The sequence below is a fragment of the Suncus etruscus genome, chromosome 13, assembly GCF_024139225.1.
Source record: "Suncus etruscus isolate mSunEtr1 chromosome 13, mSunEtr1.pri.cur, whole genome shotgun sequence".
NCBI classification, from domain to species: Eukaryota; Metazoa; Chordata; class Mammalia; order Eulipotyphla; family Soricidae; genus Suncus; species Suncus etruscus.
In genome coordinates, this window is record NC_064860.1 from 450,122 (window position 1) to 470,726 (window position 20,605).

General features: G+C 39.0%; 2 protein-coding genes across 3 annotated transcripts in view; both read left to right on the forward strand.

The window, feature by feature from the left end:
- The window catches only part of ADH5 (alcohol dehydrogenase 5 (class III), chi polypeptide), a 167,643-nt gene that overhangs the window by 7,515 nt on the left and 139,523 nt on the right, over positions 1-20,605 (forward strand). The gene's annotated exons all lie outside the window — the stretch shown is intronic.
- On the forward strand, positions 2,126-19,151 carry LOC126025507 (all-trans-retinol dehydrogenase [NAD(+)] ADH4-like). The gene is made up of 5 exons (XM_049785310.1): positions 2,126-2,353; positions 3,617-3,877; positions 10,394-10,529; positions 11,143-11,281; positions 19,004-19,151. The coding sequence occupies exons 1-5, from the start codon at positions 2,156-2,158 to the stop codon at positions 19,026-19,028; spliced, it is 759 nt and encodes a 252-aa protein (XP_049641267.1). The 5' UTR covers positions 2,126-2,155; the 3' UTR covers positions 19,029-19,151.

Below are 20,605 nucleotides of genomic sequence, written 5' to 3' on the forward strand. Positions count from 1 at the left end.
CCACTATTAGCAAAAGAATAAACTGTATAAATATTTTGGGTCAGCATATTGATAAAACCAATTGAAGTTGAGTATCCTCCATTCACCAATTCTACAAAATCATCACATAAAACAGCATGAGTGCAATTCAGTAAGATAAAAATGAACAAGTTGTAATATTAAAGCACAATGGAATACTATATAGAAATGGTAATGTCTAAACTTGATATCTTTGTTTAAATGAAGAATAATATTAATTTCACCTAACTTTATAGGTATAGGAAGAAAAAACTAGTTGATGATAAATATATTCATTAAAGTATCTAAACAGAATGTATGGTATTTTATATACAGAATCAATGCCTCCTATTAGATTATGCTTACATGTGATAGTAGTAAAGAATAAATATGTCATTGCAGTGACAGATTCAAATATAGAATTGTAGTTATGCCTAGGCAGAAATGAAGGAGGAGAACAAAGAGCACAGTGGCTTGACTTATGTCAATATCACAAACTGTCTTGAAACTAGGAAGTCTTGATCCAGAATCCAAATGTTGATCACCTTATTATTTATTGTTTTTTTGGGGTGACACCTAGCAGCATTCAGGTGTCACAACTGACTCTGTGCTCAGAAGTTGCTCCTGGCAGGCTCTGGGGACCATATGGGATACCAGGAATCAAACAGAGTTCATCCTCTGTTGGCTTTGTGTAAGGCAAACACCCTACCTCTGTGCTATTACTCCAGCCCCAGATCAGCTTATTTTTTAATAAGACACATAAGAACTATTTTCCTTAATACTGTATCAAAATAGTACTTTCAGAAGCCAATTTTACATAAATTACTGTGCCTAAATTTCCTTATCTATATAAAATGGGAATAGCAATGCCTACTTCACAATGTTATTGTAAGAGTGCAAGCATTATAGTAATCTTCTATAAATATTTAACAAAATTATATATTTATAAAATTATCATCATCACAAAAATATTCTTTGGGTTTCTTTTTGTTGGACATTTTCCAATTTCTTAAGCTGTACAATCTAATTATTTGTGTGAACCTTTTCTTTCTTTCTGATGAATGCTTGCAAAGCTATGAACTTCCCTCTTTTGGGGAAGGGGGGTTTGGGTTTTTGGGTCTCACCTTGGCAGCGCTCAGGGGTTACTCCTGGCTCTATGCTCAGAAATCGCTCCTGGCAGACTCAGGGGGCCATATGGGATGCCGGGATTAGAACCACCAACCTTCTGCACACAAGGCAAATGCCTTACCTCCATGCTATCTCTCCAGCCCTGAACTTCCCTCTTTTTTTTTTTTTTTTTTTTGGTTTTTGGGCCACACCCGTTTGATGCTCAGGGGTTACTCCTGGCTATGTGCTCAGAAATCGCCCCTGGCTTGGGGGGACCATATGGGACGCCGGGGGATCGAACCGTGGTCCGTTCCTTGGCTAGCGCTTATAAGGCAGACACCTTACCTCTAGCGCCACCTTCCCGGCCCGAACTTCCCTCTTAACACCATTTTTTCTGTGTCTAATGAGTTCTATTAGGTCATGTCCTTATCTTGTTTTTTTTTTGTTGTATTTTTTTTTAGAAATCTGTTCATTTTCTCTCTGACAGCAGTAAGTTGTATATTTTCCAGGTGTTTAAGTTACTTCTCCATTTATGCTTGTAATTAATTTTTATTTTTAGTGCATCTTAGTCTTAAGAAGATAGCTGGTATAAAATTTCTATCCTCTTAACTTTATGGAGACATGTTCTGTGATCCAGCATGTAATCTATTGTAAAGAATATCCCATGTGCTTTGGAGAAGAATGTATGACTGACTACATTTAAGAGAAAGTCTCAAGTCATTTTCTTAATTTTTCCATCTCATAAAATTGTCATAAGAAGCAGATTATTTGCAAGCTAGAAAAACAGCACAGCATGTAGGGGACATTCTTTGCTTCAATCAACCTGGGATTTATCCCCAGCGCCTTTATGTTCTTGTGGCCCACTAGGAGTGATTTCTGAGGACAGAGTCAAGAGTAAGCCCTAAACAGTGCTGGATGTGAGTGACTACCCCCACCCCAAAGTACATAATTTGAACCTTTTCTTTCAGGAGAGAAATCAATACTCTATGAGCTTTCTCATTTTGTATGTTTTCCTAGTAAAGTCAAAAGTGCATTGGCTGATCAACAAATAATGGATGACAAAACCAGCCGGTTTACCTGCAGAGGAAAACCAGTCTACCATTTTATGGGAGTCAGCACCTTTTCTCAGTATACCGTAGTGTCAGACGTCAATCTTGCCAAAATTGATGATGATGCAAATTTAGAGAGAGTGTGTCTACTTGGATGTGGGTTTTCAACAGGCTATGGAGCTGTTATAAACAATGCCAAGGTAAATATGCCCATGAGATTATATCGAATAGAAGTTATCAAAGAGAGAACTAGTTACCTTCAGGCCTGTGCTCTGTTATTGATTTAAGGCATATCATTTATTTTATCTATGATACATCTACAGACAGGCATACAGACAGGTTGCTGAATTTATTTTTCTAGATTAGCATGTTGCAAAACAAACCATCACTAGCTGATTTAAGTACAGTCTGTTGAAATATGCTCCAAGTGCAACTGCCTTGAAGCCACTGAGTGCCTCAACCCTAGAAAGCTAGCTGAAGCCCATTCAGCAGGTAATCACTGAAATGGCCTATAAAGATGGGGAAGCCACAGGAATCAGAGAAGCCCTATCCATCTCCACAGAGGCATACCTGCTCCTTTCCTGATACTCCTCCACCTTAAATACACACACACACACACACACACAGGCACACGCACAATTGACTCATTTGACTTTGCAAATTGCCCTTTTGTGGCTTCAAAGGACTGTGAAGTTGGAAGGTAATAAATACTCTCTAGTGCCATAAAAAGAAGTGCAAACCACCTTCTGTTTCTTTTGGGGGGCACACCCCTTTGATGCTCAGGGGTTACTCCTAGCTAAGTGCTCAGAAATCGCCCCTGGTTTGGGAGGACCATATGGGATGCCAGGGGATCGAACCATGGTCCTTCCTTGGCTAGCACTTGCAAGGCAGACACCTTACCTCTAGCGCCACCTCACCGAGCCCAACCACATTCTGTTTTAATGAACACTGCTGGGAATGGCCTCCAAATCAAAAATAAATATATAAATTTTATAATTTTGTTCTGATAATACTAAAAGAAAAGAGAAAATAAGATAATAATCCTTGTAATAGGGTCCTTCTAAAGAGTCTTCAAATGAGCCTCCACATTTTCAAGTGATGATCCGTTTTCACATGGACAGAATTCCCCAATGGCTAAATTACTTATGTATTATTTTTATTATAAGCAGTACTTTATCTTTTCTCCTCTAACTTTCTTTATCTTTATCTCTTTATATTTCTTCCTCTACCTTTCTTACAAAGGAGCAGAGCAACTTCTTTAAAAGTTATGCAGCTGAAACAATAGCACAATAGGTAGCACATTTGCCTTGCATCAAGCTGAGCCAGGTTCAATTCTCAGCATCCCATATGGTCCCCCTAAGCACCACCAGGAATGACCCTTGAGCACAGAGCAAGAAGTAACTCATGAGCACTGCTGGGTGTGGACAAAAATAAAAGTTAGCTTATGGCTTTCCTACCTGCAGGTTACCCCAGGCTCTTCCTGTGCTGTCTTTGGCCTAGGATGTGTTGGTCTTTCTGCCATAATGGGTTGTAAAGAAGCAGGAGCTTCCAGAATCATAGCTATTGACATCAACAGTGAGAAGTTCACAAAGGCCAAAGCTCTTGGAGCCACTGAGTGCCTCAACCCTAGAAAGCTAGATAAGCCCATTCAGGAGGTAATTAGTGAAATGACCGACGGAGGTGTGGACTTTGCCTTTGACTGTGCAGGAGGATCTGAAGTCATGGTATGTGTATTCTAATAATATATGATAATGTATTAACATCAATTAACACTGACAATATATATTCATAAATTGAAGATTAACATGTAATAGCAATATACTTAAATGTATATAATATATTTATATAGTGTATATGTTTAATCTATGTGATAGAACTATACATTATTAATTTGCTAATAAGTCACATTCAGTTTATTGTGTTACTGATATTTTTCTTTTTTTTTTTTTTTTTTTTTTAAGATTTTTGGTTTTATACTCAGAGGGCCATGTGGTACCAGGATAAATTCTGGATCTCGCATGCATAGCATGTGTCCCAACCTTTTCCCAACTTAGCAGTATTTTATCATTGAAACAACCAAGAATTCATTAACAAGCCTGTCAACCTCAGATTCCTCAGTGAGCATGTGAATCAGTTGTGTCATAAACCACCTCTATAGGTACATTCTCTCCACTAGACTTCTAAAACCTTCCTCCTTCAAGTATAAATTTGAACTTGAATCACCCTGTGGTGGAACTGTGGCTCTTCCTTCCTTGGGTTCTATCTGACAAATTTATAACTCAGAAAAAAGGAGATAGAAACATTGCTGACAGGGATAGGATGACAGTTCTTGGTTTTTGTCTCAAAATAGTTTCAAATAATACAAGGAACTGCTCAGAGAGGGTGAGCCTATAATAGAACATCCAAGCAGGAGATCACCTGATTTCCCACCCCAAAGCTGCAAACTTTGCCACTTGACTGACCCTTGCTTCTTTTGCCTTTGTCTATACTGTGCACATGTTTTCCATTCCCACAGTTGACATGTTTTCTGAACACTAAAACACACTTATTCTTTAGGTTTCATTCTGAACAATTAAAATGTATTTCTGAACACTGAAATTTTGGTTTGGGGCCACACCCAGAAAGCAGTTATGAAGGCTTAGTCCTAGCTCTGCTTTTAGGGATCACTCCTGGTAAGCTCAGGGATCACATGGGCTGCTGAGATCAAAACAGTATTGGTTACATGCAAGTCAAGTGCCATACTTGTTGTACACCAGTCTTCTTAATATGAAAATTCTCAATACTGACTATACTTCAGGAGGTACTGCAGATTTTTTTTAGTGCCCCCATCATAGAAGCCCAGGCATCAACACTACTATTCTCAAATTGAGAACCACTCATTTACAACTTGGAGTGTTCTATAATTTACTGATTTAGTGCACTAAATAAAGTATTTTAAATTATGAAACAATTAGCTAATTAAAATGGAAAAAAATGACATGTTTAATCATGATGACAGAGGGGCCATGGATATAGTATAGAGGTAAGGCACTTACCTTGCACATGACCAATCCCCAGCACCACTCTGGTCATCTGAGCACAGAGTCAAGTGTGAGCCCTGAGCACAGAGTCCCAGCCCCAAGTTAGCCATGAGCACAGAACCAAGAGTGCGACTTGAGCACAGCTAGAGTGACCAATATTTTTTAAATATCAAAACAAAACAAAAAAGATGGGAACCAAAGCAATAGCCCAGCAGACAGGGAACTTGCTTTGTACACAGATGACAAGGGCTTGACCCCCAACAACCAATATGACCCCTAAGTACTGTCAGGAGTAATTCCTGAGTGCAGAACCAGGAGTAACCTTTGAGCATCACCAAGTATGCCCCCCAAAAAGTTGACTTATCTGGGGCCAGTGCAGTGGCAAAGTGGCAGGGTATTTGCCTTGCACACGCTGACAGAATGAACTGTGGTTCGATCCCTCGGTGTCCCATATGGTCCCCTAAGTCAGGAGCGATTTTGAGTGCACAGCCAGGAGTAACCCCTGACTGTCACCAGTGTGGGAAAAAAAAGTCTATCTACATAGATTCCAGTAAAAATTTCCATGATGAAGTAAAACTAAATATTTGGGTTGCAAAGGAGATTCCAGCGATGTGTATAAACATGATTTTAATTATCTATTTGTCTAGAAAGACTTAAAAACCCAGAATAATATAAATTTGTAATTAATATTTTTATTTTTATATATTTTATTTAAACGCCTTGATTACATACATGATTGTGTTTGGGTTTCAGTCGTGTAAAGACACCACCCATCACCAGTGCAACATTCCCATCATCAATGTCCCAAATCTCCCTCCTCCCCACCCAACCCCACCTGTACTCTAAACAGGCTTTCTATTTTCCTCATACATTCTCATTATTAGGATAGTTCAAAATGTAGTTATTTCTCTAACTAAACTCATCCCTCTTTGTGGTGAGCTTCATGAGGTGAGCTGAAACTTCCAGCTCTTTTCTCTTTCGTGTCTGAAAGTTATTATTGCAAGAGTGTCTTTCATTTTTCTTAAAACCCATAGATGAGTGAGACCATTCTGAGTCTTTCTCTCTCTCTCTGATTTATTTCACTCAGCATAATAAATTCCATATACATCCATGTATAGGGAAATTTTAATACTTCATCTCTCCTGACAGCTGCATAATATTCCATTGTGTATATGTACCACAGTTTCTTTAGCCATTCGTCTGTTGAAGGGTATCTTGGTTGTTTCCAGAGTCTTGTTATGGTAAATAGTGCTGCAATGAATATAGGTGTAAGGAAGGGGTTTTGTATTGTATTTTATTGTTCCTAGGGTATATTCCTAGGAGTGGTATAGCTGCATCGTATGGGAGCTCGATTTCCAGTTTTGGGAGGAATCTCCATATCACTTTCCATAAAGGTTGAACTAGATTGCATTCCCACCAGCAATGGATAAGAGTTCCTTTCTCTCCACATCCCCGCCAACACTGCTTGTTCTCATTCTTTGTGATGTGTGCCAATCTCTGTGGTGTGAGTTGGTACCTCATAGTTGTTTTGATTTGCTTCTCCCTAATGATTAGTGATGTGGAGCATTTTTTATGTGTCTTTTGGCCATTTGTATTTCTTCTTTGTCAAAGTGTCTGTACATTTCTTCTCCCATTTTTTTATGGGATTAGATGTTTTTTTTCTTCTAAAGTTCTGTCAGTGCCTTGTATATTTGGGATATTAGTCCCTTACTTGATGGGTATTGGGGTGAATAGCTTCTCCCACTCACTGGGTGGCTCTTGTATCCTGGGCACTATTTCCTTTGAGGTGCAGAAGCTTCTCAGCTTAATATATTAGCATCTGTTAATCTCTGCGTTCACTTGCTTGGAAAGTGCAGTTTCCTCCTTAAAGATGCCTATAGTCTCAATGTCTTGGAGAGTTTTGCCTACGTGTTGTTCTATATAATCTTATAGTTTCGGGTCTGAAATCAAGGTCTTTAATCCATTTGGTTTTACCTTCATACATGATGTTAGCTGGGGGTCTAAGTTCAATTTTTTGCAAGTGGCTATCCAGTGGTGCCAACACCACTTGTTGAAGAGGCTTTCTTTGCTCCATTTAGGATTTCTTGCTCCTTTATCAACAATTAGGTGATTGTATGTCTGGGGAACATTCTCTGAATATTCAAGCCTATTCCACTGACCTGAGGGCCTGTCTTTATTCCAATACCATGCTTTTTTTGATAACTATTGCTTTGTAGTACAGTTTAAAGTTGGGGAAAATAATGCCTCCCATATTCTTTTTCCCAATGATTGCTTTAGCTATTCTAGGTCCAACACCCATTCTTGATCAAAACTCTCAGCAAAATGGGAATGAAAGGAACCTTTCTCAATATAGTTAAGGCCATCTATCACAAGCCAGAGGCAAATATTGTCCTAAAAGGAGAAAAACTGAAAGCTTTTCCTCTAAATTCTGGCACAAGACAAGGCTGTCCTCTTTCACCACTCCTATTCAACATAGCACTGGAAGTACTTGCTATAGCGATTAGGCAAGAAAAAGATATCAAGGGAATCCAGATAGGAAAGGAAGAAGTCAAGCTCTCGCTGTTTGCAGATGACATAATATTCTACTTAGAAAACCCTAAAGACTCTACCAAAAAGCTTCTAGAAACAATAGACTCATATAGCAAGGTGGCAGACTACAAAATTAACACACAAAAATCAATGACCTTTCTATATACCAATAGTAATAAGGAAGAAATGGACATTAAGAAAACAACCCCATTCATAATAGTGCCACACAAACTCAAATACCTTGGAATCAACTTGACTAAAAGGACCTATACAAAGAAAACTATAAATCTCTGCTTCAAGAAATAAGAGAGGACAGGTGGAAATGGAACACATACCCTGCTCAAGGATTGGCAAGATTAACATAATTAAAATGGCAATACTTCCCAAAGCATTGCACAGATTTAATGCGATCCTTCTAAAGATACCCATGACATTCTTCAAAGAAGTGGATCAGGCGCTTTTGAAATTCATTTGGAACAATAATATTTTAGAATTTAGGTTTTAACAATTAGAAATAATTCTCATCAAAAGCATCAAAGATTAGGTTTGGGTTAAGGCACATATACCCTGCATGCAGCAGACCCCAGTCCAATTCCTGTTATTGCATGATACTCTGAATATCAGAGCTCAGGCTGAGAATCACTGCAATGGCCTCAGAGCCTCCTGAGCAACTTCTTAGGAGCACCCCTTACTAGAGAGGGGCCGAAGAGATAGCATGGAGGTAGGGTGTTTGTCTTGCATGCAGAAGGAAGGTGGTTTGAATCCTGGCATCCCATATGGTCCCCCCGAGCCTGAGCCTGCCAGGATTGATATCTGAACCTAGAGCCAGGAGTAACCCCTGAGAGCTGCTGATGTGACCCCCCAAAAAAAAAGAACAGAAAAGAATGATACTAGATAAAACCTATATTTGCTTGCTTTAAATTTAAAGCATAGTAATGAAAATTAATCCTTTGTTTGAGCAAAGCCAAAAATGTAGAAATGCAGTAGAACACACATTTGGAAAATGAAGAGTAATGTAAGAAGTTGCCATATAGAACCAATAGTGCCTATGATCTTTCTCCTATGCCATGGATACCTCTCTACAGTGACAGAAAGAAAAATGTGCCTACCATATAAAACATGTGAAATGTAAGAGATGATATTAGGAAGTTTTAGGAATTGCATAAGAATAAAGACTTATTCAAATGAACAATTCAAAAAAAAAAGTGTTGGAGCAACAGCAGGTAGGGTGTTTGCCTTAACACACAGCTGACCCAGGTTCAATTCCCAGCATTCCATATGGTTCCCTGAGCTAGGAGTAACCCCTGAACACAGCCAGGTGTGACAGAAAAACAAAACAAAATAAGATATTCAGGAGCTGAAGCAATAGCACAGCAGGTAGGGGTGTTTATCTTGCATGTGGCCAACCCAGATTTGATCCCTGTCATCCCCCGAAACTGCCAGAAGAGATTTTTGAGCACAGAGCCAGGAGTAACCCCTGAGCACTGCTGGGTGTGGCCCAAAAACCAAGGGGAAAAAAAGTTCTGAGGGAAGAGAGAAGTACATGTTCAAGAAAGAAAATGGGCTTTTTTTTTTTCTGAGTAAAAAAAATACACAGAGACAAGCAAGTGAGATGTGAGTTCAAGGGAAAACATGGGCTCGAGAGCTAGCCTTCATTATATACTTTTAATCTAGTTGAAATAGTCATTTTATGTTACATGCTTTTTAAAACTATAAAACTTTACATATAGCTTTAAAACTATAAAATGATTAAATCTTTAGAAGATAGAGTTCACACTTTTCTTCCATATATTTATCTCAAAATATTTTACTTTTTGATTAATAAACTTACATTGAAGTAACAATAGCTTCTAAGATTATATAATTTCTTGTGTACAGGCATTATAACCAATACCTTTATATGCTACATCAAGATCACCACCAATGAAAACATTTCAAATAATTTTCTGTTCACCTTAGAGTTTGCATGTGAAATGGTCATCTACAAGGTTATATCTTTCTCAAACCTCTTTACATTTTCAATCTATGGAAATTTTATATTAACGTCAAACTTGTAGTAGGCTAACAGAACAATGTTTTCTCTTTCTCTCATACAAAGATTTATGCACTTTCCCTAAATCACTGCTTTCCATGTGCCTTATCAATCCAGAAAACTCAGATCTATGACTAAATTATGGAGAACTAGTTGATCAGACTATGTGTCTTCAATAAACCTTTCCTAAGTTAACCTATATTTATTTTTCTCATATGCTATAATATATATTCTAGATTCATTGCAATTATAACAATAAACAAGGTAGAATAATATGTTACTTCTGCTTACTATTTTTTTAAATAAAGCTAAAAACTGTATTGCATGTTCGTGCGTAAAATAATGGAACCTCATGGATCAGTGTGTAAGTGTATGATCTCACTAGCTTGAACCCCACTCTGTTGCACAAAGAGCTATATAAACTGTCCCTAAAGCATTAAATAATAGATACCTACCCACACTGCAGTCCCTGTTCTCCTTTCTTTTATCTTTCTTTTTTTCATGGTTTTGAAAGGAAGGAAGGAAGGAAGGAAGGAAGGAAGGAAGGAAGGAAGGAAGGAAGGAAGGAAGGAAGGAAGGGAGGAAGGAAGGAAGGAAGGAAGGCAGGCCTGTTCTACTTTCTTAACTACTCAACTACAACTTCTTTTCTCACCTTCCAGAAAGCAGCACTGGACTGCACAACAGTAGGATGGGGATCATGTACTGTGATTGGAGTAGCCATGGGTGACAAAGGATTGAATCTGTCTCCAATGGAACTAATATTGGGCCGTACTATTAATGGATCATACTTTGGTGGTCAGTTTTTTTCTCTTAATTTTTACCCACTAGCAGTACTCAAATTCTTATAATAGATATTATTAAAATAAATGTGAAATAAATTAATTAGTAAGTACCGAGAACACATCTAACGATGATAGGAAAAACCATTCTATTAATTATCTAAAAGCAAAAAGTTTGTATAGTAGAATAATGAAGTGAACTAATATGCTAAATTCATGTCATTTACATGCTGGAGCCTGAGATTGATTCCATATGGTCCCCTGGAGCACCCCAGCAAATAACACTCCTCAGAGGAGTGCCAATCCATGAGTAAGCTCTGAGAACCATTAGTTATAGCCCAAGAAAACAAACAAAAATAAAACAATACATTAAATAAAATAAAAAGTAATTAGCCATCACAAAGCAATAGAAGTTAAATTTTGACCAAACTAAAATAATTCCTTACCTAGAAATAGAAGAATTTCAAATATTTTGTGAATTAAAAATATAAAATCAATAAAATAAAGGATAATAAAGATAAAAGGCTAATATATGTAAATCAATATGGCCTAATAATTTTGTTCATTTGATAAATATACATTCAACTTCATGTCAGCTATCAGTCTTATTTGATATTTTGGTCTAATAGGTTGGAAGAGTAGAGACTCTATTCCAAAGCTGGTTATTGACCACAAGAATAAGAAATTTGATTTGGATGCACTGGTGACCCATACCTTGCCTTTTGAAAAAATCAGTATGGCATTTGACCTACTACAACAAGGAAAAAGGTAAATTGCTAATAGTGAGGTACTCCGATTTTTATGATGATACCATTTTCATTTAATGTTAAAAACTAACCAGTTTGCTTTCCTAATACTTTCATATGATAAACACATGTTTAACGTGTTTAACAGATTAAATTGTGTTATTAGTCCTGATATTGAGATTCTGGCACAATCTCACTATACCCATAAAAATAGTTCTCAAGTCAGAAATTGGGTTAGGGCTTAGGAAGTAGGTCCTGGTGCTCACAGTTTCTCTTCTAACACACCTTTTCCCCTAGGTTCTTAGTCACAGAATAAATCCCCAGGAATGCTAAGCAGCAGCTCAAAGGACAGTGCTGCATCACTGTACTGATAGCTAGCTGGCCAAGTCTCTCATATTCCTGAAGTATCCCTGAAAAGCAGTAGTGAATAGAAGCTTAGAGATGAGAGAGCTGCATTTACCTTTCTGATCTTTGGAGAAAACCACCTAACACACTCCAGATAGAAAGGGGGCAGTCTATGGGACTTCCCAGGTGTGCTCACAGAATAGGGGCAGGAAGCACAACTCAGGAGCACAACTCAATTTGCTGCCACACCAACTGCTCAGAAGCAAAGAAGTGAAGGGTGAGGTAAAGCACTCCAGTCACTGGCCTCTGAAGGCAAACCTCCTTTATCCTCTACCTAAAGGAAAGGCCAGTGCCATTGTGCACAGCAGTATGCAGTATGAGGGAGTCCACATTGCCTAGTGAGGTCCCAGAGCAGGAATTCTAATGTTGAGCCTCGATTCTCTCTCTACTTCCCCACTTTGAAAAAGTTATCCCGAATATTTGAGTTCTCTGAAGTAACAATCCAAAACAACAGTAACACACCTCCTACCTCTTTGATACCTAATGAGCCTACAGGCTAGAGAAAAGCCGGGAGCTGTGCCTAGATATGAAACCTCACATATACATACAGTGGGTAGGGTGCTTGCCTTCCATGGAGTCAATCCGGGTTTAATTCCTGGAATCCCATATGCTGCCGCAAACCTACCAAGAGTGATTTCTGACCACAGAGCCTGGGATAACCCCTGAGCACCGCTGGGTGTGACAAAACAACAACAACAACAACCTCAGTACAACTTTGGTATGCACCACTCTTCCACAGCATCACTGGCAATAAAGTACTTACCTAGGATTGAGTATCACCAGATTAAAAGCTATGTATTAAGCATTACTAATGCCACAAATGGAAGAGAATAATACGATAAAAGAAATTTGGTTTGGGACTGAAGAGATAGTACAGCAGATTGGGTGCTTGCCTTGCACACAGCTGACCCAGGTTCAGTCCCATAACCCATAGGGTCCTCCAAGCATCACCAGGAATAATAACTGGATGTAGAGCTAGGAGAAACTCCTGAGTACCACCAAGTGTGCAAAAGAGATAAAGGGAGAGATAAAGAGAGAGAAATTAGACTTAAGGAAGTGCTTATCTATAAAGAAATATTAAGATCTCAGATGCCAGCACCCTTCTGCCTCTCTACTCTGCTGTCCTGCATTTTCGGCCTGATTTCACCCTTGATGCGGCTCATCAGCCAGCCTGCCTTCCTGTGAACTTTCCGGGGAGTCTGCCTTCCCGTGAGCCTTCCGTGGAGGTGAGTCGACACGCCCAGAAAGGGAGGAGCGACTGGACTTCGCTGGATCTCAGATGCCAGCACCCTTCTGCCTCTCTACTCTGTTGTCCTGCATTTTCGGTCTGATTTCACCCTTGGTGTGGCTCATCAGCCAGCCTGCTTTCCTGTGAGCTTTCCAGGGAGTCTGCCTTCCCGTGAGCCTTCCATGGAGGTGAGCTGACACGCCCAGAAAGGGAGGAGCCACCGAACTCTGCTGGATCTCAGATGCCAGCACCCTTCTGCCTCTCTACTCTGCTGTCCTGCATTTTCGGCCTGATTTCACCCTTGGTGCGGCTCATCAGCCAGCCTGCTTTCCTGTGAGCTTTCCGGGGAGTCTGCCTTCCCGTGAGCCTTCCGTGGAGGTGAGTCGACACGCCCAGAAAGGGAGGAGCCACTGAACTTCGCTGGATCTCAGATGCCAGCACCCTTCTGCCTCTCTACTCTGCTGTCCTGCATTTTTGGCCTGATTTCATCCTGGGTGCGGCCCATCTGCCAGCCTGCCTTCCTGTGAGCCTTCCGTGGAGGTGAGTCGACACGCCCAGAAAGGGAAAAGCCAGAGGAGCACGGTTGCTCCGCTCCCCTTCGCGACGGTGCACAGCATTTAGCCAATGAATATAATCACAACACGTAGAAAAATACGCAGTACTAGTGTGAAAATGGGGAAACAACATGGGCCAGTGTTAGACATAGAGAATGAAGATGGCAACTCTGATGACTTGAACATGATCAACCACCTAGTCAGTCTCTCAGATAAGGAGTTTAGAGTTGCAATATGGAACATGTTCAAAGAACTCAAACAAAGTATAGAAGAGAAAACTAAAAAGAATCAGGAGAATATGAAGATAGAAGTGAGAAAACTCCAAACGGAAATTTCAGATCAAATAACAGGTCTGAGAAACTCAGTATATGAATTGAAGAAAAACATGTTTGAGATTTCCCACAGGTTAACAGCAGCTGAGGATAGAATCAGTACACTGGAAGATGAGATACATAACAATTACATACAGCAGAAGAAATTGGAAAAAAAGCCTCAAAGCAAATGATCAAACAATGGAAAAATTACTCAAAGAATGGGAACAGATGAAAATAGAAGTCTATGATAAGCTCAACAGAAACAACTTAAGAATCATTGGAGTCCCAGAGACTCAGGAAGAAAATCTCCGGGAAGAATCAACAGTCAAGAACATCATTAAAGAGAAACTACCAGAGATAATGAATACATGTGATCAAATCCTGCATGCCCGAAGAGTGCCAACTAAAAGAGACCCCAGAAAAAACACCCCAAGACACATCCTAGTCACAATGACGAATCCCATAGATAGAGACAGAATTCTGAAAGCAGCAAGATCGAAAAGAGAAATTACATTTAAGGGAACATCCTTGAGATTTACTGCAGACCTGTCACCAGAAACACTCAAGGCCAGAAGGCAGTGGTGGGACATAGTGACAAAACTCAATGAAATAAATGCTTCGCCTAGAATACTGCACCCAGCAAAACTCACTTTCAGGTTTGAAGGAACAATACATAGTTTCACAGACAAACAACAGCTCAAAAACTTCACAGACTCAAAACCATTCTTAAAAGAAAAACTGAATGGCATACTTTAAGACAAGGCTTACCAACAGACACACCAAACTTTAATATAAAGATGGCACTAACTCCCAGGACAATTCTTTCTCTCAATGTCAATGGACTAAATGCACCAGTTAAGAGACACAGAGTGGCTAAATGGATCAAAAAACTCAATCCAACCTTCTGCTGCTTACAAGAAACGCACCTGAATAGTCAGAACAAACATAGACTCAAAATAAAAGGCTGAAGGAAAATCATCCAAGCAAACAACACCCAAAAAAAAGCAGGAGTGGCCATATTAATATCAGATGATGCAAACTTTATACTTAGGAAAGTTGTAAGGGACAAAGATGGACATTTTGTATTAATCAAGGGATATGTACAGCAGGAAGAAATCACCCTCCTAAACATATATGCACCGAATGAGGGGCCAGCAAAATATTTAATACAACTGTTGACAAATCTGAAAAATAATATCAATAACAACACAATAATTGTGGGAGACCTCAACACGGCATTGTCAACACTAGACAGGTCAACCAGACTGAAACCCAACAAGAATATACTAGACCTGAGGAGAGAAATGGAAGTAAGAGGCCTAGTAGATATATACAGGACACTCCACCCCCAGAAGCCTGGATACACATTTTTCTCTAATGTACATGGGACATTCTCTAGGATAGACTACATGTTAGCACACAAAACATATCTCCATAATATCAAGAGGATAGAAATTTTGCAGGCTGCCTTTGCTGACCACAAAGCCCTGAAATTATATATAAACTACAAAGGGACACAGAAGAAAAATTTTAACACCTGGAAGTTAAATAGCCTCATACTGAATAATCAGTGGGTCCGAGATGAAATCAAAGAAGAAATCAAAACCTTCCTGAAAACAAATGACAATGGAGACACAATTTATCAGAACCTATGGGACACAGCAAAAGCAGTACTGAGAGGAAAATTTATAGCTTTGCAAGCACACATCAGGAAAGAAGAAGGGGCATACCTGAATAGCTTAATGACGCAGCTCATAGAATTAGAAAGTGCTCAAAAAAAGGATCCAAAAATAGGGAGGCAGAAGGAAATAACAAAGCTGAGAGCAGAAATCAATGAAGTGGAAACCAGAAAAACCATCCAAAAGATCAACGAAAGCAGAAGTTGGTTCTTTGAAAAAATAAACAAGATTCATACACCACTGGCAAAACTAACAAAGAAAGAAAGAGAGAGAAACTTGATAACTCGTATTAGGAATGAAAAAGGAGAGATCACTACTGATATGGTAGAGATTCAAAGGGTAATCAGAAACTACTTTGAGAAACTCTATGCCACTAAAAATGAAAACCTGGAAGAAATAGATAAATTTTTGGAATCTTATAATCTTCCACGATTGAATGAAGAGGATGTAGCATATCTAAACACACCCATTACTATTGAGGAAATTAAGAAAGTAATCAAATGTCTGCCCAAAAACAAAAGCCCAGGCCCAGATGGATTTACTAATGAATTCTTTCAAACCTTTCAAGAGGAACTACCACCAATCCTGGCAAGACTCTTTCATGAAATTGAAAAAAACAGGAAAACTTCCAAATAGCTTTTATGAAGCCAACATTACCTTGATACCTAAACCAGACAGAGATGCTACGAAAAAAGAAAATTACAGACCAATATCGCTGATGAATGCAGATGCAAAGATCTTCAACAAAATCCTGGCAAATAGGATTCAATGCCTCATTAAGAAGATCATCCACTACGATCAAGTAGGTTTCATTCCAGGAATGCAAGGCTGGTTTAACATCCGTAAATCTATCAACATAATACACAACATCAACAGCAAGAAAAATAAAAATCACATGATCATATCAATCGACGCAGAGAAAGCATTTGACAAGGTCCAACACCCATTCTTGATCAAAACTCTCAGCAAGATGGGAATGGAGGGAACCTTTCTCAATATAGTTAAGGCCATCTACCACAAGCCAGAGGCAAATATTGTCCTCAATGGAGAAAAACTGAAAGCCTTTCCTCTAAATTCTGGCACAAGACAAGGCTGTCCTCCCTCACCACTCCTATTCAACATAGCACTGGAAGTACTCGCTATAGCGATTAGGCAAGAAAAGGATATCAAGGGAATCCAGATAGGAAAGGAAGAAGTCAAGCTCTCACTGTTTGCAGATGACATGATACTCTACTTAGAAAACCCCAAAGACTCTATCAAAAAGCTTCTAGAAACAATAGACTCATATAGCAAGGTGGCAGGCTACAAAATTAACACACAAAAATCAATGGCCTTCCTATACACCAATACTAATAAGGAAGAAATGGACATTAAGAAAACAACTCCATTCACTATAGTGTCACACAAACTCAAATATCTTGGAATCAACTTGACTAAAAATGTGAAGGACCTATACAAGGAAAACTATAAAACTCTGCTCCAAGAAATAAGAGAGGACACGCGGAAATGGAAGCATATACCCTGCTCATGGATTGGCAGGATTAACATCATTAAAATGGCAATACTCCCCAAAGCACTGTACAGATTTAATGCGATCCCCCTAAAGATACCCATGACATTCTTCAAAGAATTGGACCAGGCACTTTTGAAATTTATTTGGAACAATAAACACCCTCGAATAGCTAAAGCAATCATTGGGAAAAAGAATATGGGAGGAATTACTTTCCCCAACTTTAAACTTTACTACAAAGCAATAGTTATCAAAACAGCATGGTATTGGAATAAGGACAGGCCCTCAGATCAGTGGAATAAGCTTGAATACTCAGAGAATGTTCCCCAGACATACAATCATCTAATTTTTTATAAAGGAGCAAAAAATCCTAAATGGAACAAAGAAAGCCTCTTCAACAAGTGGTGTTGGCAAAACTGGGTAGCCACTTGCAAAAAATTGAACTTAGACCCCCAGCTAACATCATGTACGAAGGTAAAATCCAAATGGATTAAAGACCTCGATATCAGCCCCAAAACCATAAGATATATAGAACAATACGTAGGTAAAACACTCCAGGACATTGAGGCTAAAGGCATCTTCAAGGAAGAAACTGCACTCTCCAAGCAAGTGAAAGCAGAAATTAACAGATGGGAATATATTAAGCTGAGAAGCTTCTGCACCTCAAAGGAAATAGTGCCCAAGATACAAGAGCCACCCACTGAGTGGGAGAAACTATTCACCCAATACCCATCAGATAAGGGGCTAATCTCCAAAATATACAAGGCACTGACAGAACTTTACAAGAAAAAAACATCTAATCCCATCAAAAAATGGGGAGAAGAAATGAACAGACACTTTGACAAAGAAGAAATACAAATGGCCAAAAGACACATGAAAAAGTGCTCTACATCACTAATCATCAGGGAGATGCAAATCAAAACAACGATGAGATACCACCTCACACCACAGAGAATGGCACACATCACAAAGAATGAGAATAAACAGTGTTGGCGGGGATGTGGGGAGAAAGGAACTCTTATCCACTGCTGGTGGGAATGCCGTCTAGTTCAACCTTTATGGAAAGCGATATGGAGATTCCTCCAAAAACTGGAAATCGAGCTCCCATACGATCCAGCTATACCACTCCTAGGAATATACCCTAGGAACACAAAAATACAATACAAAAACCCCTTCCTTACACCTATATTCATTGCAGCACTATTTACCATAGCAAGACTCTGGAAACAACCAAGATGCCCTTCAACAGACGAATGGCTAAAGAAACTGTGGTACATATACACAATGGAATATTATGCAGCTGTCAGGAGAGATGAAGTCATGAAATTTTCCTATACATGGATGTACACGGAATCTATTATGCTGAGTGAAATAAGTCAGAGAGAGAGAGAAAAACGCAGAATGGTCTCACACATTTATGGGTTTTAAGAAAAATGAAAGACATTCTTGCAATAATAACTTTCAGACACAAAAGAGAAAAGAGCTGGAAGTTCCAGCTCACCTCAGGAAGCTCATCACAAAGAGTGATGAGTTTAGTTGGATAAATAACTACATTTTGAACTGTCCTAATAATGAGAATGTATGAGGGAAATTGAGAACCTGTTTAGAGTACAGGCGGGGGTCGGGTGGGGAGGAGGGAGACTTGGGACATTGGTGATGGGAATGTTGCACTGGTGATGGGTGGTGTTAAAAAAAAAAAAGAAAAAGTATAAAAGATGCACTACAATTTAGGATTAACTGGTCTGTGTGCTGCTAACTACATTAAAAAAAATAAAATAAAGTTAATGCAGCAAAAAAAGAGAAATATTAAACTATATGTTAAAATAAAAAATTATTATTGGGTCTAGAGCAATAGCACAGTGGTAGGGCATTTGCCTTGCACACAGCCAACCCAGGTTCTATCCCAGGCATCCCATATGGTCCCTCGAGCTCACTAAGAGTGACCCCTGAGCGCTGTTGGTGTGGTCCAAATCCCCCAACAAAATATATCATTTGTGAGTTTTGACTAAATTTATAATGAAGATTATACTAATTATTGTTTTTGTTGTTAATAGCATCCGGACTGTTCTGATCTTTTGAAAATACAAGGAACAATTTGGAATATTGTCTGATTGAATCAGAGACTACCTGATTATTGTTTAACCTGATCTGATGAACCAAAGATTTCCATGAAACATTTATTGGCATCTTCTCACCATTAAATAGCTATGAAGATTATGGCATTTGTACCCAATAAGTATATCAATGTTCTCTATGCTAAATAACTAGTGGCTGATTTAGACATAAGTATAATCATAAACTTGTTCAATCTAGTGGGAGGAGGGAATAGAGAAAATAAGAAAAAGAGAAAATAAGAAAGCTAGGTTGGCAATATGTTTATCATCTTTAAGTCAGTGATTAATATAGAAAGTTTCATTATACTGCTTTGCTTTTGTATATGTTCAGAATTCTTTATAATGAAAAAATTCTAGAAAAATCACTTGTGAGTGACCAGAGAGATAGTACAGAGGGGTAGGAAGTTTGCTTTGCATGGCCAATCCAGGTTAGATCTCCACTACCAAATATGCCATGCCAGAAGTGATCCTTGAGCACTACCAGAGATGACCCAAAACAAACTCAGCAGAAGCTAATTTAAATCAGAATAGCAAAGATTAGGACTCAGCTTGGAGTAGTTTCTAAAACATACAGATTTTGTTTTAATTCACCACATTTTGAAGAGTAAGAAAAGATGTACCTTCTCTGAACCTTATAGGAAGGAGAAGGATAAATTATCGAAACAGAAACTTGTAATCCTAATTAGAAAAGAAAGACAGAGATAGCACTCATTAAATTACTCTTTTTGCTCTGGATATTACTGAGTAAGAACCATCACGAGTTCCCCTTCTGGGCTGGAGTGATATAGCTCAGTGGTAGGTAGGGCATTTGCCTTGCACACAGCCGACTCCAGGGTCACATCCCACATGGTCCCCCTAGCCTGCCAGGAGCGATTTCTGAGAGCACAGCCAGGAGTAACCCCTGAGCACCACCATGCGTGGCCAAAAACAAAGAAGCTAAGAAACGAACAAAACAAGAGTTCCCCTTCTAAGTCACATTCTCTCAAAGAGAAGCAACAACTGCAAAAATGTTCATTGAAGGAATGCACTTTGGTTTGTTCTGTCAGTTAGTTTGGGGACACACCTAGCACTACTCAGGGTTTGCTCCAGGTTCTGCACTCAGGGATCACTATTGGCTGAAGGAATAAAAATCTATAGGAATTGTGGAATCTGGAATGTGAACTAAAATGAAGAAAGGCCTATGTTGGGAGACAGGTGACTCTGTACAACTCCTAGTTTTGAGACAACAGTAGTATGAGAAAATGGTTTATAGTGACGATTCCTATAGATGACCAGAAAAGAAATGGGGGAAATGTTGAAGTTCTCTTTAGTAGATCTATACTTTTAAGTAGTAATAGTAAGTTCATAGTTTTATTAGATAAAAACCACGCTGTTAGATTCTGCTTTCTAAAATTCACTGTCCCAGGCCCCTCTGGCTCTAAGAACCCCTGCAACTAAGTAATAAAGCAATTCATTACCATTCCTAGGGTCCCCTGGTGCTAAAGGCATCTGACATTGTCCTGCTGCTCCTAGGCACCTCCGGTCTCCCCCCCCCCCCCCTTG